Source organism: Gigantopelta aegis, chromosome 4 (genome assembly GCF_016097555.1).
Source record: "Gigantopelta aegis isolate Gae_Host chromosome 4, Gae_host_genome, whole genome shotgun sequence".
NCBI classification, from domain to species: domain Eukaryota; kingdom Metazoa; phylum Mollusca; class Gastropoda; order Neomphalida; family Peltospiridae; genus Gigantopelta; species Gigantopelta aegis.
Window position 1 is genome coordinate 80,795,136 of NC_054702.1, and position 22,665 is coordinate 80,817,800.

At 37.8% G+C, this 22,665-nt stretch overlaps 1 protein-coding gene across 1 annotated transcript in view; it reads left to right on the plus strand.

Annotated features, from left to right (window-relative positions):
* The first annotated feature begins 13,974 nt into the window (after positions 1-13,974).
* The window catches only part of LOC121370016 (neuroglobin-like), a 64,003-nt gene continuing 55,312 nt past the window's right edge, over positions 13,975-22,665 (plus strand). The window contains exon 1 of the mRNA XM_041495110.1: positions 13,975-14,109. Coding sequence (XP_041351044.1) covers positions 13,975-14,109 — 135 coding nt within the window. The remainder of the gene's footprint in view (positions 14,110-22,665) is intronic.

A 22,665-nucleotide genomic window follows, 5' to 3' on the forward strand; every position in this document is an offset into this window, starting at 1 on the left:
TTATTTACAAGATGGCCACTGTTGGACGAGAAGTGATTCCCCGTGATTGAGATAGACTGTTCTCACCGGCACCGACATGGTCTGCAACTCACCCGCACTCGTTGTATAATGATGCTTTGTTGTTAATAAGTGATCGAGGCGTTCGTTCCGACATTCATCATCGTTTTGCTATTCATGTCATGAACTGTCGAGTCGGAATTCGCGTAATCAATGGGAATTAAACAGTTCAACGTGCAGAGCTTTAGAATACCGCATTACTTTACCGGCAGAGACACGCCGACAAAACCGTTTTGTCTTTTATAATGAGAGAATATTTAACAAAATTAGTGTCAGACATATTAGCCTATTTTGATTTTATTCATGTTACCAAATATTGTAGAAAGTAACGAACTTAAAACAAGTAGGCCTACATGTACACCTTCTAATGTGTATTACATCTTACCAATTCGGAAATATATCCCAAATGACTGTAAAGAAGCCAACTTCAAAAGGCGCACCCTGGTTGCGTTTTTGTCAGGGAACATATAGCTCAATAATAGAGTCCTATCCTAAAGTGCGATCATAAATTTTAAGATCGATCGCTTGGAACGTTTCCACGACGTCTGGTTCCTCTTTTGAAAGTTATTCTTCCGTAAAATCGGTTCAGTAATGGGAAGATCGCTTACAGGGCAAGTCAGAGGCTTTTACGTGCACGTTCAGAACAAGCTGTTGTAGCGCACGCCTGTCATGGGCACAGGTACCGGCCTTGGCCGGTGATAGCTAACCCAATGACGATTCATTTTACTTCTCTGAAAACAATGGTAATAGTAGCCGTTATGACGTCATCAAGTTTCCTCTCACGCTCTTGACCGAGCCTCGAAATAAAACATGTTTAATAACATTATTAACAACAATTAGGCGCAGATCCAGTTGGGGGGGGGGGGGGAAGGGCGAAGATCACAGGGTTCCCGTGACCCCTCATTTGGAAATTATTAAGGGTCAGTAGCCTGCTGTGGCCCATAAATATTTTTCATTAGGCTTACATTAGTCTAATCTCAGTCAGTCAGTAAACTGTGCAAGCTTTAGGGCCTCCACGAGTACTCGAGTACGGGCCGAGTCTAGAAAGAGGAAGAGCACTCTCATTTAATTATATATATATATATATTTTTTTTTACGTCATTTTGCCATATTCATGTTACATTATAGGGCTATGAGACATGAAGTACAACAAAAGTCGAATGTGTGGAATGCAATATATTATAGTTACATCATCCTTCTCCTAGAGATTTGTCTAGTTAGACCACACGGTTTTTACCGTCATTGAGTGACGGGTGTAATGATCGAGGGCGTAGTCCGAGATCTATTACACTCGTCACTCAACGGCCGCAATAACCGTGATCTATCTAGACAAATCTCCCGGGAAATGGATGATGTAACTAGCTTGTACCACGCCCCCATTACAAATTTATATTGTAGCTTTATTAGTAATGTTAGTGAAAGTGTTACTTTTTAAAACAATGTTCTAATTTACTTCCTGCTGAACTATATGTGACCTGTAGGCGTAACTTTCTTCAGCCATTCAGCAATCGCTAAAATTTAGGTCAGACACGCCCGTGGTCTAACTATGGGATACACCACGGGTAAAATCAAAGGGACCAACACCAAAGCGTGGTACAAAATGTTATAATTTGGCATCCATGATCTGCGCCGGAATTAAGATACATAATATATAATGCAATTTTACTTTATTCCTTAGTCTCATTGTCATCTAGTATAAATGTCGGGTACTCGGGTACAGGTCGAGTTTGACTCTCGAGTACTCGAGTGCAATGTTTTGGACTCGTGTTGGCCCTACCAAGCTTGCTCCTAAATTAGGAATACCATTAAAATTACGCTAAATCTACTCTCATCCAAATAATTTCATGTACAATTATTGAAACATTCACCGACAGGTTAAGATGTGACGCTACATTTTCAGTGGTTTTTTGATGTGACGTCAACAATGCTTTGGCGTTTTAAATTAATATGGTTATTGATGTCAAAACGATACTACGTACATTCTTCTGCATGTAGAAATGTGTGAACAGAATCATATATATTTGAAATGGGTATAAATGCTAACTATCTGTGCATGGATCTAATACTACTGGGATCTAATGTCGACAGCTAACTACTGTGATGTTTGTTGCAATGTTTTCTTTCAAGTACTGAGTGGATAAACATTACATGGATAGAGGTAAGTGTTTAATTATTATTTGTTTGCTTGTTTGATTGATTTTTTGTTTATCAGGATCGTAGAAACTGGAGCTGGGGGTGCGTATGATTTTTTATTGAGGGGCTACACACATTAGACGGTGAGCGGGAGATGTGACCGAGGAATACCACCCCCCCCCCCCCCCCCCCTCGCCCGAATACGCTAATGTATACTAGTAAGACTACAAGTAATATTCGCGAGGTTAATTTAGTTCAGTTCAGTTCAGTTTATTGTATTAATTTAATCGTAGGAACTGCCCTCGAGGGTGCGCACCCCTGCAAAATTCGAAGTGCCCCGAAAAAACTCAGCGTTTAGCAGATGAACATAATTGATATATTGGGTTTTAGAGGGGAACATGTTTCCAATGGTTAGTTTGATATTTGTGTGAGAAGATTGCCATATGGATAATACATGTTAGTGTACTTCTGAATACAATAAGTACCCCTGTTAAGCGTTGCACTCCCTTGTTTTGACAATGTAAAATTTAAATATTACTATCAGCCATCCACCAGCATCACAGCATCGTTGTTTCACGGGCGTAGGAAGGTGCCAGAAAGTGTGTGTGCAGTGTGTTTTGTTTAACGACACTACTGGAGCACATTAATTAATCATCGGCTATTGGATGTCAAACATTTGGTATTCTGACACGTAGTCATCAGAGAAAACCCGCTACGTTTTTCCTAATGCAGCAAGGGATATTTTATATGCACTTTCCCACAGACGGGAAAGCACATACCACGGCTTTTAACCAGTTGTGGTGTACTGGTTGGAAAGAGAGAAAAACCAATCAGTTCAATAAATCCACCGAGGTGGTTCGATCCTACGACGCACGCATCTTAAGCGAGCACTCAACCGACGGAGCTAAATCCTTCCCCTCCCCAGTACGATTTCACGCTGGACCCGCCACTGAACAACTACAACAACAAACATGTAATTTAATATGTGCTGAGGTTTCGTTAAAACACACGCACAGACATGTACATACATATATAAACACTATGCTGAGAGGCGGATCCAGGATTTTATAAATGGGGTGGGGTGGGGGGGGGGGGGATGTAACAGAATTCTAAAACAGGCTAAACTGAGTTTGCCGAAAGCAAATGATTCGAGCTGCCAAAGGGAGTGCGATCTTTAGGACCTTCGGGGGCATGGTGCTCAGAGGCGCGTTTTCAAGGTAATTTAGTGTTGCATATTGTGGATGATGAATACCAAAATCCATTAATAAGTGCACTTCAATGGACGACGCGCGCGCGCGTGTGTGTGTGTGTGTGTGTGTGTGTGTGTGTGTGTGTGTGTGTGAGAGAGAGGGACCCCTGTGGCCACCTCTGGATCCGCCAATGGTGCTATGTTAAATGATGCTGAATTACACAAATTTGTTGAAACAAACTACTATCAAAATTCTATGATTGTCTTCAGTCCGTGGTCATCTTAACTGCAATCCGATCTCACGTCCAGTCCACGTTGATGATCTCCGTTAGTTGGCAGCCCACGACATGTCGTGTACAGATCATCTTCCGCTGATAAGTCATTCCTAGTGCCTTTGGGAATCTGTCACTTTTATATTTTCATTTCAACTTATTTTCGTGCAGCTTATATCCAATTACGGTTCAGACACGCTGTCCTGGGCACACACCTCCGCTATCTAGGACAGTAGGTTAGTTGTTAGTGGTTAATGAGAGATACGAGGGTGTAGTGGTCTTACACCAACCCACTGAGTCGTTCTGGGTGGGAACCGGTACCGGGCTGCGAACCCTGTACCTACCAGCCTTATGTCCGATGGCTTAAGCTGAATTTATACTTCTCCGTCGACTCTTGTCGGCGAGTAGTTGACTCGCCTAGTCCTGTCCAATCCTAATCCTCATTTTTCAGTCAATTCAGTATGATTTTAACACAGTTCATATTAAATTTTAGTGCGCGTTCGTTCAACGCTTTTTAGTTTACCTGATAAAAACATAAATTTCAGTTGCTCACGAGGTTGGCAATCGAAGTATGAACTGCCCTTAAACCACGACACCAACGAGGCCGGGAGTTTTATATCAACGGTGTTGTGACTGGTTTCAACTCTCTGGGTCCTGTTCCACGAAGCGATCTTAGCACTAATTCAACAGTATATGACGTACATTGCTGCAAACATTTTGTTCAGTGTCGCGTCGCGATTAGCTACGCGAGTTTCGGAGATCGCTACACATATTAAAACATTAAACAGTAATTGCAAATTAATTTTCAATTGACTAGAAATATCGCTAATCAAGATTTTAAAAAACAAAATGTTCCCCGCTCGGACTGTATAAATTACATGGATAGATAAATGACAAAATGGCATAGTCTTCAGGGTAATGATGTATATCAGACATTGAAACGTTTAAAAATGTGCATATCTATTGGTGCATATTTATATTTGTAAACATACAGCGTATATACAAATAAAACAAAATCATAAAACGAACCAACATATAAATGTTAGCCATGGGACAAATTATTTTGCTAAAGACTGTCAGCTTTCTAACAACACTAGATCGTAATTTGATTTTGTTTTCATTATTTGTTTTGTTACTTTGAATCGAATATCATTCTGAATTTAGAAACATTCAGCCAGCAAAGTTCGCAAACTATTTGACTTGTAACCAACGTGGCCATTTGGTTTAACGTGAGGCGCATAAACCAGTCTAGCGGACGTTTTTCTGATCAGTCTGGCTAAACGCAGCCCGAGTCTACACTGATAATAATTTGACAGAAGTCGCTTGTTCCTGTTTACAAAATTACAACACATTATGAAATGAGATTCAGCATCATTTCCGTTATTTGAACATAGAAAGCATATTCTAACTCACAGGTATTTTTTCCATCTGCCTTTTGAACTGGAGGACAGTGATTCGAAAGTCGTTTGACAACTAATCTCCACTCGTGATGTTGTTGGCTTTGCTCAGATCTGGTGACGGAATCCTGAGTCGTGGAACAGATCTGATGTCAATTAGACTAAAGGTCGGTTTTAGTCAGATGACCCGTTGTAATCATTTACGCCAGTTTGTCAGCTGCAACCAGCCTCGGTGGTACTGTGGTTAAACCATAGGATATATAACTGGTAGGTTCTAAGTTCATAGACGTATGCAGGCTTCTATCTTTATGATGGTTGTGGAGGTGGTGGGATGGGGGATGAAGCTTTTTTTGTTGTTGCCAGAATTAAACGAAAATGTCTGTATCTTGATAACAACGTTCATTCATATTTACATTACTAACCAAACAGCTATATTATATAGGGTTTCAAAGAAATCACTACGCATTTTGTTTTACAAGGATATTGTGAGTAGAATGATGAAAATACATTGTTTTTGCCCAAATGCGAAGACTTTCTTTAGCACCGAGGGAATGTGGTGTGGTGTGGTGTGGTGTGGTGTAGTGTGGTGTGGAGCGGTTGACCCTTTGGTCCCTGTCTTGTACGTTTATGTCTGGGCTCGTATCCTGATACCTACTCCCACGCATAGTGAGTTTTCACGGCTCGGCGGAGAGGGGTCAGACCACTACATTAATGTTTCTCTCAATAACCATTAACCCACTGACCTAGACAGACAACCTTGAGATTGGCCAAACACAGAGGGTACGGATGGAAAAAATACGTACCTTTAAATCTTAGAAATCAATGGATACATTTTTCAAATAACTTTTAGATAGATGATGCTGTTTAAAATTCTACGACTGGTATACCAAAGGCAGTGATATGTGCTATTATGTCTGTAGGATAGCACATATAAAAGATCCCTTGCTACTAATGAAACAATGTAGCGGGTTGCCTCTCTGAGACTACATGTCGAAATTACAAAATATTTGACATCCAATACCCGATGATTAATAAATCAATGTGCTCCAATGGGGGGGGGGGGGGGGGGGGGGGGGTAGCCCAGTGTAACAGCGATCGCTTGATGCGCGGTCGGTGTGGGATCGATCTCCGTCGGAGAGCCCATCTGACTATTTCTCGTTCCAGCCAGTGCTCCACGACTGGTATAGCAAAGGCCGTGGCATGTACTACCCTGACTGTAGGATGGTGCATATAATCGAAAAGAGTAGCCCATGAAGTGGCGACAACGGGTTTCCTCTCTCAATATATGAAATGTGTGGTCTGAACTATATGTCTGACGCCGTATAACCGTAAATAAAATGTGTTGAGTGCGTCGTTAAATAAAACATTACTTTCTTTCTTTGCTCTAGTGGTGTTTGTAAACAAAACAAACGTAACTGTTCAAGTCACATGGAATGAAATGTCCCATTACAAAACATTTCAAGTTCAAACCATCTAGTAGGGACATTTATGGTCAGTTTTGTTTTTATTACGTTGCCTCAAATTATTTTCTGGCAGAAAGTCTGAGATATATGCCAAGAACAAAGTACTTCAGGAACATTAATTGCATATAAGCACGAAACCCAAATTAAAACAGATGTTAGCTGCTAGTTCCGCATTCCCGAGGTAATTACACACTCTACTCCACCACGGTATGTTTACGTGTAGTATATACAGGTAATGAGCAGATAAATACTTCGTGACATCGCAGTTTGCAAACAGTGGCCTCTATTGTCATGATGTAAGTCAGTTTCCGTTTTGTCTTCAAGTCGTGACTCGTGCATTTAATGATTCACTTTCCATTTGTCTGCAAATAGTGACTCATCACGTATAAACTGGATGTTTTACTTCTGTATGATTAACTCTTGTATTGGTCCCAGTAGTCTATAGATCATGTTGATGACTTTTGTGTATTGAACTTTTGTAGATTATTTTCTTTTGTTCCTTGTCCATTATCTATTACAATGAAGTCTCTACAGACTGTAAAGGGTGTTAATGAAAACTATTGTGGTTTACTTATTTCTGAGAAACCACAGAAATAGGATAGCACCAAATGAGATGATATTAATATTAATACTAATATTAACGCAGTGCATGAATTTATTTGTCACAACTGCAAAAAATCAACCACTATTTTGCCAAATGCCCATTCGCCTCTGCATTGTGCAGAGATACGGCCCTGGACCTCGTTCCACGAAGCGATTTTAGCCCTAAGATTACCTTAAGCGCATAGCTACCCTATGCATTTAAGTTGATCTTAGGGCTAAGATCGCTTCCTGGAACGGGGACCTGATCATGTATTACGATTTTGTCGTTCAGATTTGGTTATTCAAAATCTGAACAAAGAATTCTCAAAAACATATCATGAATGATAATCTACTATCAGAATTATCACAAAGCTAAACGATTATACAGTTTTGCTATTAATTTTTTTTGTTTAAGTAACCAAAACAGAATGTAGCTAAAGAAAATATTGGACAAAAGTTTTAAAACTTATAGAATGAAAATAAACAATAAGTTAAAACAATATAAGTTGTAGAAGCATCACGAGGGGTATATGGCTTTTTATGTACCCTCTGTGTGTTCTTTTACCCCGAGCCGAAGGCGAGGGGGTAAAAGAGCACACAGAGGGTACATAAAAAGCCATATACCCCGAGAGATGCTTCTACAACGAATTTATCTTGCCGACATGTTAAACCATATAGCCAAATAATCAAAATAACGCCAGAAAATAATTGTTAACAATTTATTAACGGAGCCGTACCACGCGGACGCGAACGAAACCACTTGCCAGTGACGAAAAATAGTTCCGTCGTTAAACGAGTTTTTAACTTCAAATGTTTGTAATACGAAATTGTCTGAAACAGATATTAATAAAAAAAATAAAAAACACTTTTTTTTAATTAGAAATGTATGTAGTAAAAAAATAAAAATATAAAAAAACCCCAAAAACAACTGTTGCTAATCGCGCATTAATACAATAACACCACGACCGTAATTAGGTGGCCGAGTTCAACGTTGCAGCTTTTAAAAGTATTGAAATAGTGTATTTTATAGTAAAAATAAAATTAATTATGTATACTTGGTTGATTATCAATGTTATTTATAATCTAATTATTGCTTTAGCATTAACTGGGGCGGCTGGAAACTGTTGGAAATTACAGACGGGGTATAAGAGAATTTGGCTCCGCCCACAGGGGAATAAGGGATTTGTCCAACGGCAAACAACCAATGGGATTAAAGAATTTTACATGAAGGCGAGATAACTATAATTGTCTAATGCAAAATATCACTTGAAAATATTAAACTGGAAACATATGTATACCAATGAGCATAAGAAAAGTATTGATATCAATTCATTGTATGATTATTTTGAGCATAAGAAGAGTATTGATATCAATTCAATATATGATTATTTTGAGCACAAGAAGAGTATTGATATCAATTCACTATGATTATTTTGAGCATAAGAACAGTATTGATATAAATTCACTGTATGATTATTTTTATTTTACTAAATTTTAATAATAACAACAACGGACAATATAAACTCGATAATATTATGCAAATATGGATTCTACAAATGATAAACGTAATAATCCAATGACAGGAGAAGAAATAAATGATGCTTAATGAAGATGAAAAAATCACAAATCGTCTGGGAAGTATATGATCATCAATGAACACATCACTTCAAAATGCTATTTTTTGATACCTGTTTACGTTATATTCTTTAATATTAAGTTAAGGAATAATTCCTTCGGCTTGGCAGTTTTCAATTATACTTTGAACACGAAAACTTAAGTTAATGCAGCCAAACCAAACTTGTGATCCTTTCAAGAGGCAATTTTAAAATTAAAAGTTTCCGACTTATGTATAACAATAAGGAAATAAAAATTCGATGTGATGTTAAATACCTTGGGATAAGAAAGATTTAATCAGACGAGTAATTTAGATATCATTGGACGACTACGCCTCAAGTTTTACAAATATAATAATACTGTTAACAAGTCGACACCAACATGACCCAAGATTTAAACAACACTATTTATTTACAACAACACATTTAAATAAATAAACACAAAACACACTACACCCTTTCAAATCACCTTTCAACCAAGTATTCAACACATTCCATACAACCCAACTTACCATTCACACACAGTTACAATAATAATAAATATTATTGTCGTCATATAATATTGTATGAAATGTTTAGTCTTTCACGAGAACCAAACCCCCGCAGTCGATACAATAATTCACCACATCTTCACCATCCAAATGATAATTAATCACACCTCCACAGCTCAGAAAAGAATTACTTGAGTTTTGCTATCATAATTATGTCCACCATGACTACCCGCTCATTAACACGTTCTCCATGTTCCCAGTCTATCACCACATTGCTGGTAAAACAACTACTGCTCTCAGTCCACTGTGCATCAATAGTTCACCCGTTCTACACACCACATACACTGTATTTACTACGCTTCTCGGGTCGTTGAGAAATCCACCATCGAACTACCCAGCTCGCCATAGTTATTCATCCACTAAGAACTCCACCATCCGCGTCCACCCAGAATCCTCCCGATGACTAACGCTTATATGATTAAGAGCCTGTAATGTGACGTCATGTGATAGTGTCCTCTACTCAAGCGACACACCTCGTCAGAAACATCACTACATCAGGGATCCACCATTTCGTGTGGTGTAAAACAAAGTAAAATAAAAGGTTTCTATAATCACCATATTGTACCATATACATCATTACCGCGGTATCTTCCACATACCAATTATACACTCAGAGACTGGTTTAATTACAATGCATTCCATAATACATTCCTTTCTTCTATGTCAAAAATTCCTGTCGCACACAATGCACAAATTACATAGACTTCGATAAACTGCAAATTATGATATCACGACTTCATACGTTACATTATTTAACATTCAATGTTAATATTTCAAACATAAAATACAAAAAAGAAAGAAAGAAATACGTTTTATTTAACGACGCACTCAACACATTTTATTTACGGTCATATGGCGCTAACTGAGATCGAGGACGCAAAAAAGTAAAGTTTCTAGGGGATTCGGGTAAATGCTCCTCCATAAAGTTTTGAAAACTAAATGTCCTGAAATGCAATTTCCTGCATTCTACAAGTAGAATTCATCTCTGCCTTTCAGATTTACTACCAATATTTTAAATTCAGAATTATTGGGGGGGGGGGGGGGGGGGGGCTAGAGCCCGTTAAATCCACTTCCAATATATCAGTTTAAAGCAAACACACTTCCACCAAATGTTATGTTAAGAGTGACCAATACAGTCAGTGAACTTTGTTTTACATGCTCATATACCACTGAGTTCGAGTACGCCTGTCTCGGGCTCAGTCTCTGACTTTGCCAGTGACTGAGTCTGGGACAAGAAGGGAGTGTAGGTAAGTTTGAGGTGGGCGGAATTTGGAATAAATTTAGAAGTTAGGTCAAAGACAGAAAACCAAAAATGGAGAATAATCATCTGCTCAAGTATAGAAAAAAAATCCAATTAAAAAAAACTAAATTATTATTGCTCGGCCGAAAAGGTATAAAGTCCGAACCAAATTGTTAACAACTAAGATAAACTGCTCTCCTACCTTTATTTTTCGTTAGATTTTACCCACATTTTGTCCAGACAGAAATCTTCAAAAAACCATTACAATGACACAGATTCCACATACTAGATGATAACCATGTCACCTATGTCGAGTTCGCTGAGATCGCATAGGACAAAAAAGCATGTAATTTTGTGCCAGCTGCCATTTGGACCTTTTATGGAATACTCTCTAAGAGGGGTGAAAGGATATGACTTACTTAATCTAACAAGGTCATAACATGTTACGATATAAAAGCAAACGTGGTGACATCATATTAATTTTTTAAAATTTGTTTCATTTAAAAATACCACTAGAGAATATTGATTTTATATTAATTATGTTACATACTTTGGAGGCTTTCACTCCTCTTGAAGAGAATTTAAAAAAACCCCGAAGCAAAATGGCAGACGGCTGAAAACTGCATGTATTTTGACCTATGCGATCTCAGCGAAGTCGATACTGGTGACATCGTTAGAGTCTCATATGTGGAATCTGTGTCACTGTAATGGTTTTCCCACAACTTGTATCTGGACAAAATTTGGGGGAAATGTAATTGTAATTAAAGGTAGGAGAATAATTTATTGTAGTTGTTAACAATTTGGTGATTTTCTAGAGCCATTTAGACGGACTGACAAAATAAAGTGTGTCGAACTATTTACAAAAAAATAAAAATAAAAAATAAAAAAAAACATAAAATTTTGAACTAAAGCCAAAATGTTTAAAGTCCAATTAAGCCCTTACCTGGAGGCAATGATGTTTGAAAGGTTGGCGGTGGAGTTAACGGTGATATTATCATCTGTTCCGCGGCATACTTCGGACAGAACTGATCCATAATTAATGGGCAAATACTCCGGGATAATTCTGAATGAATACTAATTTCAGGATCCGGTGGATGGTGTTATTATCAATGTTGGAATCAAGAAAAGCCTGGCGCAATAGTCTATGACGTCTGGTCGCGATGATTAACTGGTCTCTGGTCTGTAGGGCAAATAGCCCTCCTCCAGATGGTAGGAGGCGCCATGACGTCATCTTGCACTGCAGTTGACTTTCATCCGAGAAATTTCCTTAAACTCTGTCCTGGGAGTTTGTTGCAGTGAATGATCTGGCTGGAGTGTTGGTGTCTCGGCGGGTCCTGATCAGGGACATTAACGTTTCTCCGCTTGGGCTTACGCTGTGACTTCTCAACTGCTTTGACGGCAGCAACAACAGAAGGGAAGGGTTTAGGGTCGAACGATACCTCGACAATGATGGTATGGTCTTCCTCTGTAGCTTGGGGTGAGGGGGGGGGGGGGGAAGGGCGGTCATCGAAGAAGTCGCTAAGACGTCAACTTTAGTCCCCCGCCTCGAACTGTCCCTGTCGGTTTCTTCATGGGGGCGGATTTCGAAGGGACCGACCCCGGCTTTGGTCCCCCTTTGTCCGCTCCTGGCGATCGCTTCATCCGTGGTTTGCTGTACCGAGTCGGTCTACTTTCTCATAACAAGAGAGACAGAAGCCACGAAACTTCGACAATAAACCAAAGCTGGCCAGCATAAGCCCCAATGTGGTGGTGGTGGTGGTGGTGGTGGTGGTGGTGGTGGTGTGTGTGTGTGTGTGTGTGTGTGTGTGCGTGTGTGTGTGTGTGCGTGTGTGTGTGCATCTTCAGTGGTTATCTTGGAACTGTGACCAATACATCCAAACACCCTGCTTTCACTCAACAAAACCACTCATACCCAAGCTTACACCAGACACCATTTCATGCCTATACCCTGCACTCGCCTCTTTAGCAAATTAAACAATTTTAAAACAGCCAAGGCCCAAGTAAAACAACAAGCAACTAAAGTCATGTATTTTGTATTGGCAAAATCTAAAGACAATAATCTATCGATTGAGTGTAAACTTAAAATGTTTGAATCAATGGTTCTCCCAATCTTGTTTTACGGTTGCGAAGTTTCGGGATATGGAAAAACACGATGTGTGTGATTCTGTTCAAATAAATTTCTTCTGACACATAGTGCCAACAAAAAAATCCACCCCACTATTTATGTTATACAGAGAATTGGGGAAGGTACCCATGGAATTAAATATTCACAGAAGAATGGTTTCTTGCTGGGCAAGCATTATTTCAGGGAAACAATCAAAATGATTATTTCTTCTATACAGATTTATGTTGACAGATCATGCTACAAATATAATTAATTATAATTGGCTCACCAGTATTAAACATATTTTGTAGCATTTAGGAATGAGCGATGTTTAGACATCACATACTTTTTTATCGTTAATAATCAATATTTACAATTTTTGAAATATATCTAAATATAATTCCTGAAAGATTGTGGAGATTAATTATAAAATTTAGAACTTCAAATCACTATTTACCTGTCGAAACTGGAAGGTGATATAACATATTATTTGAAGGCAGATTGTGTACTTAATGTGATGAAAGTAATGAATTCCACTATTTATTTCTATGTAATTTGTTTCATAATTCCCCAGTAAATTTTCTACATCCCTATTATTATACATGTCAAGACTAAACACCTACACATGTAAAGAACTAATAAGCAGTAAGAAAATAAATGTATTAAACAAATTGGCAACATTTTAAAATGTAATTTGTCAGGTTTTTAAACGCCCTGGTAACTGAGTAACTCACATCACAATCAAAACTGTTTCCTAGCTATAATACAATTATTATTATTATTATTATTATTACTGTACTAGCTACTGCCATTATCATTACAACTAATAATATAATGTTCAAAAAAAGTAAGGGATATTCAAATATAACACAATATAACAGAGATGAAACACAAGCACTCATGTGAGAAGGGATTGGCATTAAAGATTATAGCCAGGATAGTGATGTAGGTCCGAGAAGACACAGATAGGCAATAGGGGTGGTGCTTGTCAATTTGGCTGTTTTCTATATTTCCTTGAATAATACGCACGAATCCGACATGGCATGCTCCTGATTAATCGTCCAATAGCATTTTGGGCGATCCTGTCCAAATCTTGGAGAGCGGCGCCTAATTCAGCCAAGTTGGTTGGCTGACGTTAACGTTCTTGGAGACGTCCGATGATGCCCCATGTGCTCAATGGGTGAAAGGTCTGGGCATAGGGCTGGCCACAGTAGTGTGGTGATGTTCTGTTGCTGCAGATAGGCAGTGACCAGTAGACTTCGGTGAGCACGGGCGTTGTCGTCTTGAAAAGCCTGACGTGCGAAGGATATACTACGATCGGTGCAAGGATGTTGTCACGGTAGTAACTACCCAGTGACCTTCCCATGAACAATATGCAGCTGGGTTTTGGCAGTCATGGTGATGCCACCCATATTGGACCCTCCTCCAAATCGGTCATGAGGATGAACGTTGACGTTGGCGTAGCGTTCATTGGGACGTCAGCAGCCACGCTGTCGTCGATCATGGAAGTATAGTGTGAATCTGGACTCGTCTGAAAACATTACCCGATCCCAACGCCTGTTAGCCCAATGTCTACGATGCGTACACCATTGACTGGCAGCAATGTGTCTCGCAGGCAAATGTGGGGTAACTATGGTTGACATGCGTGGATGTTACCCCTACGCAGTCTGTTACGAATAGTGTGACCAGACACTGTAACGCCATTATAGGTAGTACAATACCAAATAACTTCCAGCTGGGTCAAAGTTCGAGGTGCACCGAACTTTTGATAGAGAAGTGAACACCACAAGTCCTGTGATTGGTTATAAATGTGAGTGTGTTGGTTGTAAAAAATAATAGTTTCATCTGGGTAAAATAAATGTGCAATTTTATTTCATCTAGTACCAATGTGTCAAGTAGCCTTGTGCTTGAAACATGTATGGGGTACCTGTAAAAACAAGTACTCAAATTTTGTGCGAAACTAGGGTAGTCATAGACGCTACCCGTTATCTCAGAAACGAGCAGCTTGACCCCCATTTTTTTCTGATTCACTTTAAGTGTAAGGGGTGGTAGTATTTATATCCGTGGCGTTTATGTCGGTTGATACGTTGCAGGTAGGAGTTTTAGCCGTATATGTTACTATTGTCGTCTATGGGATTTGATTTGGTAGTGTACACCCTGTAACACGGACTTCTCTTGTGATTTGATTGGCTGACTGACCTCGATTCCTCAACGTGTAAGTGCTAAGTTGTGGCCCTTGGCCGTCCTGATCATCCACATTTCTGGTTTGTCGATAACGGGCCCACAATTGGCTAATGATTGATTGTGACACATTAATTCGCTGGATGGTGCCAACTTGGAGACTTCGCATGGTTGAAAAGTTACACAATGTTGTAACGAATGTGACTGCAAGGTTATGATTTAGTGTTCCAGTAACAAACAAGAAAGAATATTGCCACAGTGTGCATACAACGTACGCACAAACTAAGTCTTCAATTTCAAATCACACCCTTCGCACATGCAACGTGACGTCACGTGCTTCGCGATCAAAACAATCGGTGCGTTTTTTAATGCTCTTTGAGTGGGAACATCGACGCACACTGTGCACTTATTTTGAGTTTTAAATCTTATTTCATTCTATAATTATAGATATTTGAAATGGACTATCCTCTACTTATTTGTAACAATATATGTATTATTATAGTAATGTGTTATAAAAGGTTTACTAGATGAATGTCGTTTATCTAACATATACTCGTGTATACAGGAGAGTATTTTGTGGTAATAGCATGATGTTAAGCGAATATTATGTAACCAATACTTACAAAAATTGAATAGTTCTAAATTTAACTCATCTGAATGTTTTAACTACTGAATGTTCAAGCATGAATTTAAATTAGAACATTATGTGATGCAATTGTCGTCAAAACAATGCCAGAATACTATGTAAATTTAGAGCTGGTAATGTCTAACATTCTATAGAAACCGGTAGATGGTTTAATATTGAGAGAGAGAATGTACCACTTATGCAATAGTGATGCTGGGGAGGAGTTTCGTTATATTTTTTACTGTACATCTTTATCTACGGAGAGATATGAGTACCTAGTACCTATACATATACAAGTTTTACCATTTATTTTCTACAGCTAAAACAGTAATTTTTGTATAAAATATGCAAATATTTACAAAATATTAAGTCTTCCGAGTTAATAGTAATCAAGTAATAATAATAATAATAATAATAATAATAATAATAATAATATGTCCAGCACCACTTCAGAAAACACTTTGTGAATTAATTTTGTTTATATATTTGTTTTCATACTGCACTCGTTGCAGTCATACGACAATAAACTTCTTGTTTTGTCTTGACAAATTGTCAGTACGTTATCACTCATTTCATTAGACCTGACTGGATGGTCCACTTTCTGTTTGTCAACAAACATGATTAATCTTGCTAAAGTGGATGGTTCACTTCCTGATTTTATGTAAATTATGACTCTTCTCATCTGAACTGGATGGTTCATTTCTTGTTTGTCCGCAAGATACAACTCATCTTACTTCCTGTTTGTCTACAATTCACGACTCTTCTTTCTGAAATGGATGGTTCACTTCCTAATTGTAAGTTATAATTCATCTCATTTGAATTGGATGGTTTACTGCACCATAACTGGTACATCAAAGTCCATGGTAAGTGCTATCCTGTCTATGAGATGGTACATATAAGATATCCCTTGCTGCTAATCGAAAATAGTAGCCCATGATGTGACGACAGTGGGTTTCCTCCCTTACTATCTGTGTGGTTTTTAACCATATGTCCGACGCCATATAACCGAAAATAAAATGTGTTGAGTGCGTCGTTAAATAAAACATTTCCTTCCTTCCTCCTCTCTGTTTGTCTGCAAACAGTTACTCTTCTTACTGAAATGGATAGTTCACTTCCTGTTTGTAAGTTATAACTCATCTCACGTGAACTGGATGGCCCACTTTCTGTTAGTGTGCTACTCGTATGTGATGATCGACACACTTTCGGTTGTCTGACAAATCGTGGATAATGAGAGATTGATGACTCACTTTTCAGCACTGTGCAAAGTCTTTAATACAAAAGACTTGATTTGCTCACTTTCCAAATAGAGTTAAAATCTAGTCTGTTCTTTAAACGACAAATATTGGGCTTACACGAGCAGCTGCAATCGAACTCCACTTGATTCACCCGTGGAGAGATACCGTAATGGAGGCAGACGGACGACCGGGTAATACATACAGCAAATACCCACTGTTTACCGTTACGTGTGCTTTCTTGATGAACGACCTAAAACTTAATGCTTATTCAATAGTTCCAAGGACGAGTGTCAACTTTGTTTGCTAAATCTTCTTTTATTGGAAATGAACTGAAATGAAAGTTCGATTTTGCCTGACATGTAGTGCATTTAGAAAATACTGTACGGATACCCGTTAGAGACAGTTTATCTTACATTAGGCATAAGCAAATTAGATACATTTGGGAACCGTAAATGGTAAGATGACGAGTGTGAGTGTGTTAGTGTTATATTACATAAAATCTCCAAAGGCAGTAACCCCCCCCCCCCCCAACAACACCCCACCCCCCAACAACACAGAAATAAAATATCCTAGTGTACAACGTAATTGTGTCATGGTGTATGAATACATAGCTTTAAAGGTACTACGTCAAAATTTGGAATGCCATATTTCACTATTTTTACATTTATTTGTGATTAAAGGGACATTTCTGAGTTTGCTCCATTGTAAGATGTTTCAGACTAATAAAATATTGCTACGATTAAACTTACATATTAAATATATTTTCTTGTTTAGAATATCAGCGTCTGTATATTCAATGCGTTTCTGGTCGTCTTAATATTTCTAAAAAACCCAAACTTGACTTTGTCTTCAAATAATTTCGTACGTATGACCCCCCCCCCCCCCCCCCCAATATTTTAGGAAATAAAATGAAATTTAACCTAGTACAGATATTAGAACGATCAGAAACACGTTTAATATATAGCAACTAATATTTTATGCAGAAAAATATATTTGATATGTAAATACAATCGTTAAAAAGTCTCTGTTAGTCGATAACATCTTAAAAATTGCAGCAAACTCAGGAATGTTCCTTTAAGAACTACCAATTAATCAACCCTATACATAATTTTAACAAGAATATCAAAATTATAATGTCGTTCACGATGCATTTTCCACAAGAATTCTTTGCCGAAAATAGAAAACCGAGAACACGTTTGCTAATGTAATTAAGGGAGAATGGGACTATGAATGGAAGTGCAGTTAGTATAGTTCACCTCACGTCGCTTTCGTCACTCGTGTCATCACCATGGAACAGCCAATTATAACTCTTAGATGTTGTTTACATCATTCAATGAGTATAAATTTACAACAGTGATCTCTCACATGATTGTAAGAAATAGATTTTCGCTCAAGTATTCTGGTGACAATTCTATTCATGGATGAAGACATGCAAGTTACATTATAACAAACAGCATCTGAGCGAAGAGCCCCGATTTTACATTGAATATTGAATACTGCTATGCCTGCCTTTGGTGATCTATTTGACAGATCTTGTTATCATAAAGTTATTTGTTTTATATGGCCAGTGAATTTCTGTAATTTAGCTTGAATTAGTATCAGTGTTCCAGGTACTGGTCGATCACAGCGGTATCTGGGGCAGTGATTCTAGTTCAGGCTATATTACAGAAAGTCACTGGTCATATAAAAAACACCCATCACTTTATCTGTCAAATATTTTACCAAAGGTAATTTTAGGTGCAACTCAATGACAATATTTTGTGTGGAACTAGGGTAGTCAAATACGCTTTGTATTGGTGTCGAAATTAGCAGCTTGATCTCCCCTCCCAATTTCTACTATGATTTACTTCAAAGGTCAATATGGTTGTAGTGTTTATAATTGTCGTCAATATGCTGACGGGAACGTATGGTATGTAGCAGCTTTAACAACATATGTTACTGTCATTTACGAGATTTGATTTGGTGATATACACCCTGTCTTGACTAGAAGGTATGGTATATAGCAGCTTTAACAACATAATATTTTCTGTCATTTACAGGATTAGATTTGGTGATATACACCCTGTCTTGACTGGAAGGTATGGTATATAGCAGCTTTAACAACATAATATATTTCTACTGTCATTTATAGGATTAGATTTGGTGATATACACCCTGTCTTGACTGGAAGGTATGGTATATAGCAGCTTTAACAACATAATATATTTCTACTGTCATAGGATTAGATTTGGTGATATATACCCTGTAGAGATGGCGAATTCTTCGACAGGAAATCCTTGTGACTTCAGGAAGAAGGACCGTGACTAGACCGAATACATATTCCTGTTGTCATCCACATTAGTTTACAGAATGAATTAACGACTCAATGAAGACTGGGTGCAGACAACATTAACTAACACCTTCATACACTGGATTAATGTTAGTTTAACGAACGTATTCGCATCATCTCGCTCTTCAGTGAGGCAGAAAGTAAAGGAAGCCATTTTGAGCGGAAACGCCAACAATTTATTCGGCTGTAATGAATCAAGCCGTTTGACGATGGTATCGATTCCACACTGTTTGTGCAGAACCACTCAAATAACAAAAGATGTAAACACGGTTGTGTTAATTGATGTACATATTTAAAGGATACTGCTGTTGATTAAATTACAGACATTAACTAAATCTAAGGAGATAATAAAAATCAGTCGCTATGCCACGTGGGCATAAATATCTAAGTAATAAAAGAAAATTTTAGTAAGAACTCAAATACTGCAGATATACGTTTGACAAAAATATTCCAAAAAGATGTGTCTATCTTGAGTTGTAAGACAACTATCTTAGTCAATGAAGTTGCACGATAAAACTTTACAATATACATTTTAATAATAAAGGATTATTATTAGAGAAAAAAGAAGAAGAAACAAACAACAAAATCAAAGCATTTTCTCCTTTTGGGTACATAGCATCTATAGTCTTAATGGACAGTACATACGAGAAACAAATCACAGCCCGTATTTTTACCAAGCAAATTGTGGTAAAACACATGCATGGCAATCATTATCTTTAATTAAAAGAGGTAATTGTTTACTTCAAGGTTGCGTACAAAATGAAGCATTATTGAGTCCAATTTACAAAGCATGTTAGTCTTACACCCGTGTAAAGTTATACATATATTTACCATGCTTAAACACGTGTTTACCACACACACACACACACACACACACACACACACACACACACAGGATTCGTAAATATGGCCCAATGGTTTTTATGTCGAAACAGCGTGACTTGACAATGTAGGATACATACAACTGAAGTCTTGATAATAAATGAAATCTTGAGATGCGGAATGTAGCTCAGAGGTAGTCCGCTATTTTAAGGAACGATGGCTTTCTGGGTCGATCCCGGGTGTAGACCCATGACTGGTACACCAATGGTCGTGATATGTACTGTTTTGGGGAAACCGCATATAGAAGATGGTACCAGCGGGTTTCCTCTCAACTCTCTTTTTCTCGACCAGGTGGCGAAATAAGTTGACACCAAATAACTATAGTGTAAAATGCTCTGAGCTGTCATTAAACAAATATTCCTTTCCTTTCCAAATCTTGAATGTACATTTATTTATTAGACTATATGTTTATCAAAGTTATACAAAGTTAAAGTGTGTTTTGTTTAACGATATCAATAGAGCACATTGGTTTATTAATAATCAGCTATTGGATGTCAAACATTTGGTAATTCTGACATATAGTAATACCCGTTTACTTTTTTCCATTAGCAGCATGGAATCTTTTATATTCCATTTCCTCCACAGACAGTACAACACATACCACAACCTTTGATGTACCAGTTGTGAGGCACTATTTGGGACGGGACAAACCCAATCAGAGAATGGGCCCACTGAAGTGATTCGATCCTACGAAACAAACACACCAGGCTACCGACTGAGCTAGATCCCACCACAAATTTATTTAATACTATAGTCTTGTTCAATTGTTTAGATCTTTTGGATTTGTTTTCATGCAAATGTAAAGAGAACAAGGATTGAATAGGAATTAAACATAACATTTGCAAAAAACGTATGGTCTAAACAATTGAACAGGACTATAGTACGCAGAGTATATTTCATGTTTTCTGTCACATATGATTTATATTAAATTCCGTGAAGTCTACAGTCAGACCATGAAACTGGACTAATTTCAGTGACTCCGAAGTGCAATAGATGTATTTCAGATCAGTGGAGTGGGTAACTAGGTCGGGCATTAATCGTGTTAACGACTGTCTGCCATTTGTAATGTGCCAGACGTTTAATTCAGTTCAGTTTTCGAAGACAAACTGTTTAAACGAACATAGAACAGCGGTGAAAAATTAAAACAGAAATTAAGTTAAGTTGTTGTTGAAATAATAACTTCATTATAAAGTGCCGAATATTCATTTCATCAGTTTGACTAGTGACTGGAATAAATCTGAACAAAAAACCCGTTATGCTTGGTCAAAATCATATACCTGCCTAATGCAGAGTCGAATGGGCATTTGGCAAAATAGTGATTGATTTCATGAATATCTATCTAGTGCCTCGTCAATAGGAGGACAACCAATCCTCAGGAGATCCTTTACTTAATCACATGTTTTCTTATATTTCATTAAGATGTATATAATAATGACACTTCGTATTCTGTTGAAGATGATGCCAATGGTAAAAGAACAAAGAAGGTGATATAAATACTATTTTATTACTTTATATAGCACCATCTTAAACATAATTATCTATTCCCGTCGGTGGGCCCATTGGGTTATTTCTCGCTCCAGCCAGTGCTCCACAACTGGTGTAAAAAGGCCGTGTTATGTACTATCCTGTCTGTGGAATGGTGCATATAAAAGATCCCTTGCTGCTAATCGAAAAGAGTAGCCCATGAAGTGGCGACAGTAGGTTTCCTCTCTCAATATCTGTGTGGTCCTCAACCATATCTCCGACGCCGTATAACCATAAATAAAATGTGTTGAGTGCGTCGTTAAATAAAACATTTCCTTCCTTAAACACAAATGTACTTGATTAAGAAGTAATCAGATGCAAAAGAGAAGAGGAAGACAAAGAAAAATAATAATTAAACTGTTTTATAAAACATTTTAATAATTTGTATTAAACGTTTTAAAAGATCTTTCATATCAGTTCCCTATCTTATACATGCAATGAAGAACTATACCGACTGCTCTATTCTCTGATCGAGTTTGCCCTGTTGTCCACTGGAATCTATAGTTTCAAGTCTAAACGAGACTTGAGACTTTTATAAAAGACTGCCGCCAGGAATCAAAGATGAAACTTTTAATTAAGAGCCATCGGCGTAACGGGCGAACGCTCGTTGTCTTTAACAAATAGCCGTTAGCGACATGTAGAAAATATCGAAGCCGCAGCAAACGAAGAAGAGAGAAAAACATATCGTAAAGCCTCTGTAATAAAATGTGTCTTTTACTTATGAATGATCTTTTAGTTATTGGATCCGGTCGACATCATAACATATTGAAAAGAAGTAACGTGTAATATGATGTTTTACAACTCGACTCATTGTTTAATCAGTGGCTGTTAACATGACAGTTAATACAGTTTGTCAAGAATAAAAAACAACAACAAAAAACCCCAAACCCCAAACAAAAACACCTTCCCATAAAACCCCCCACCAAAACAACAACTACAAAAAAAATAACAAAAGAACCAACACCACCAAATCCCTCCAAACCCCAACGCAAACACCAATTACTTCTGATTATAATAACTTTCTCTGGTTAAAGGCACATACCCTAGTTTCAACCCGTGAAAATTAACACTAAGTTTATTTAATCTACAAACCTATGACACATTTGGATAAAGTTACAATAGAGTGAAACATGAATCTGTGACTTTGAAATGGTGAAATACCCTCTGAAAATAGACTAAAACTCGACTCCATAAGTGTTACTTCTCAGACGCAGGTGCGTTTTTAAAAATATGAGAACACCAGGATGACAAATAACACTTTAAATATACGGAATTAATAATCTAAGCA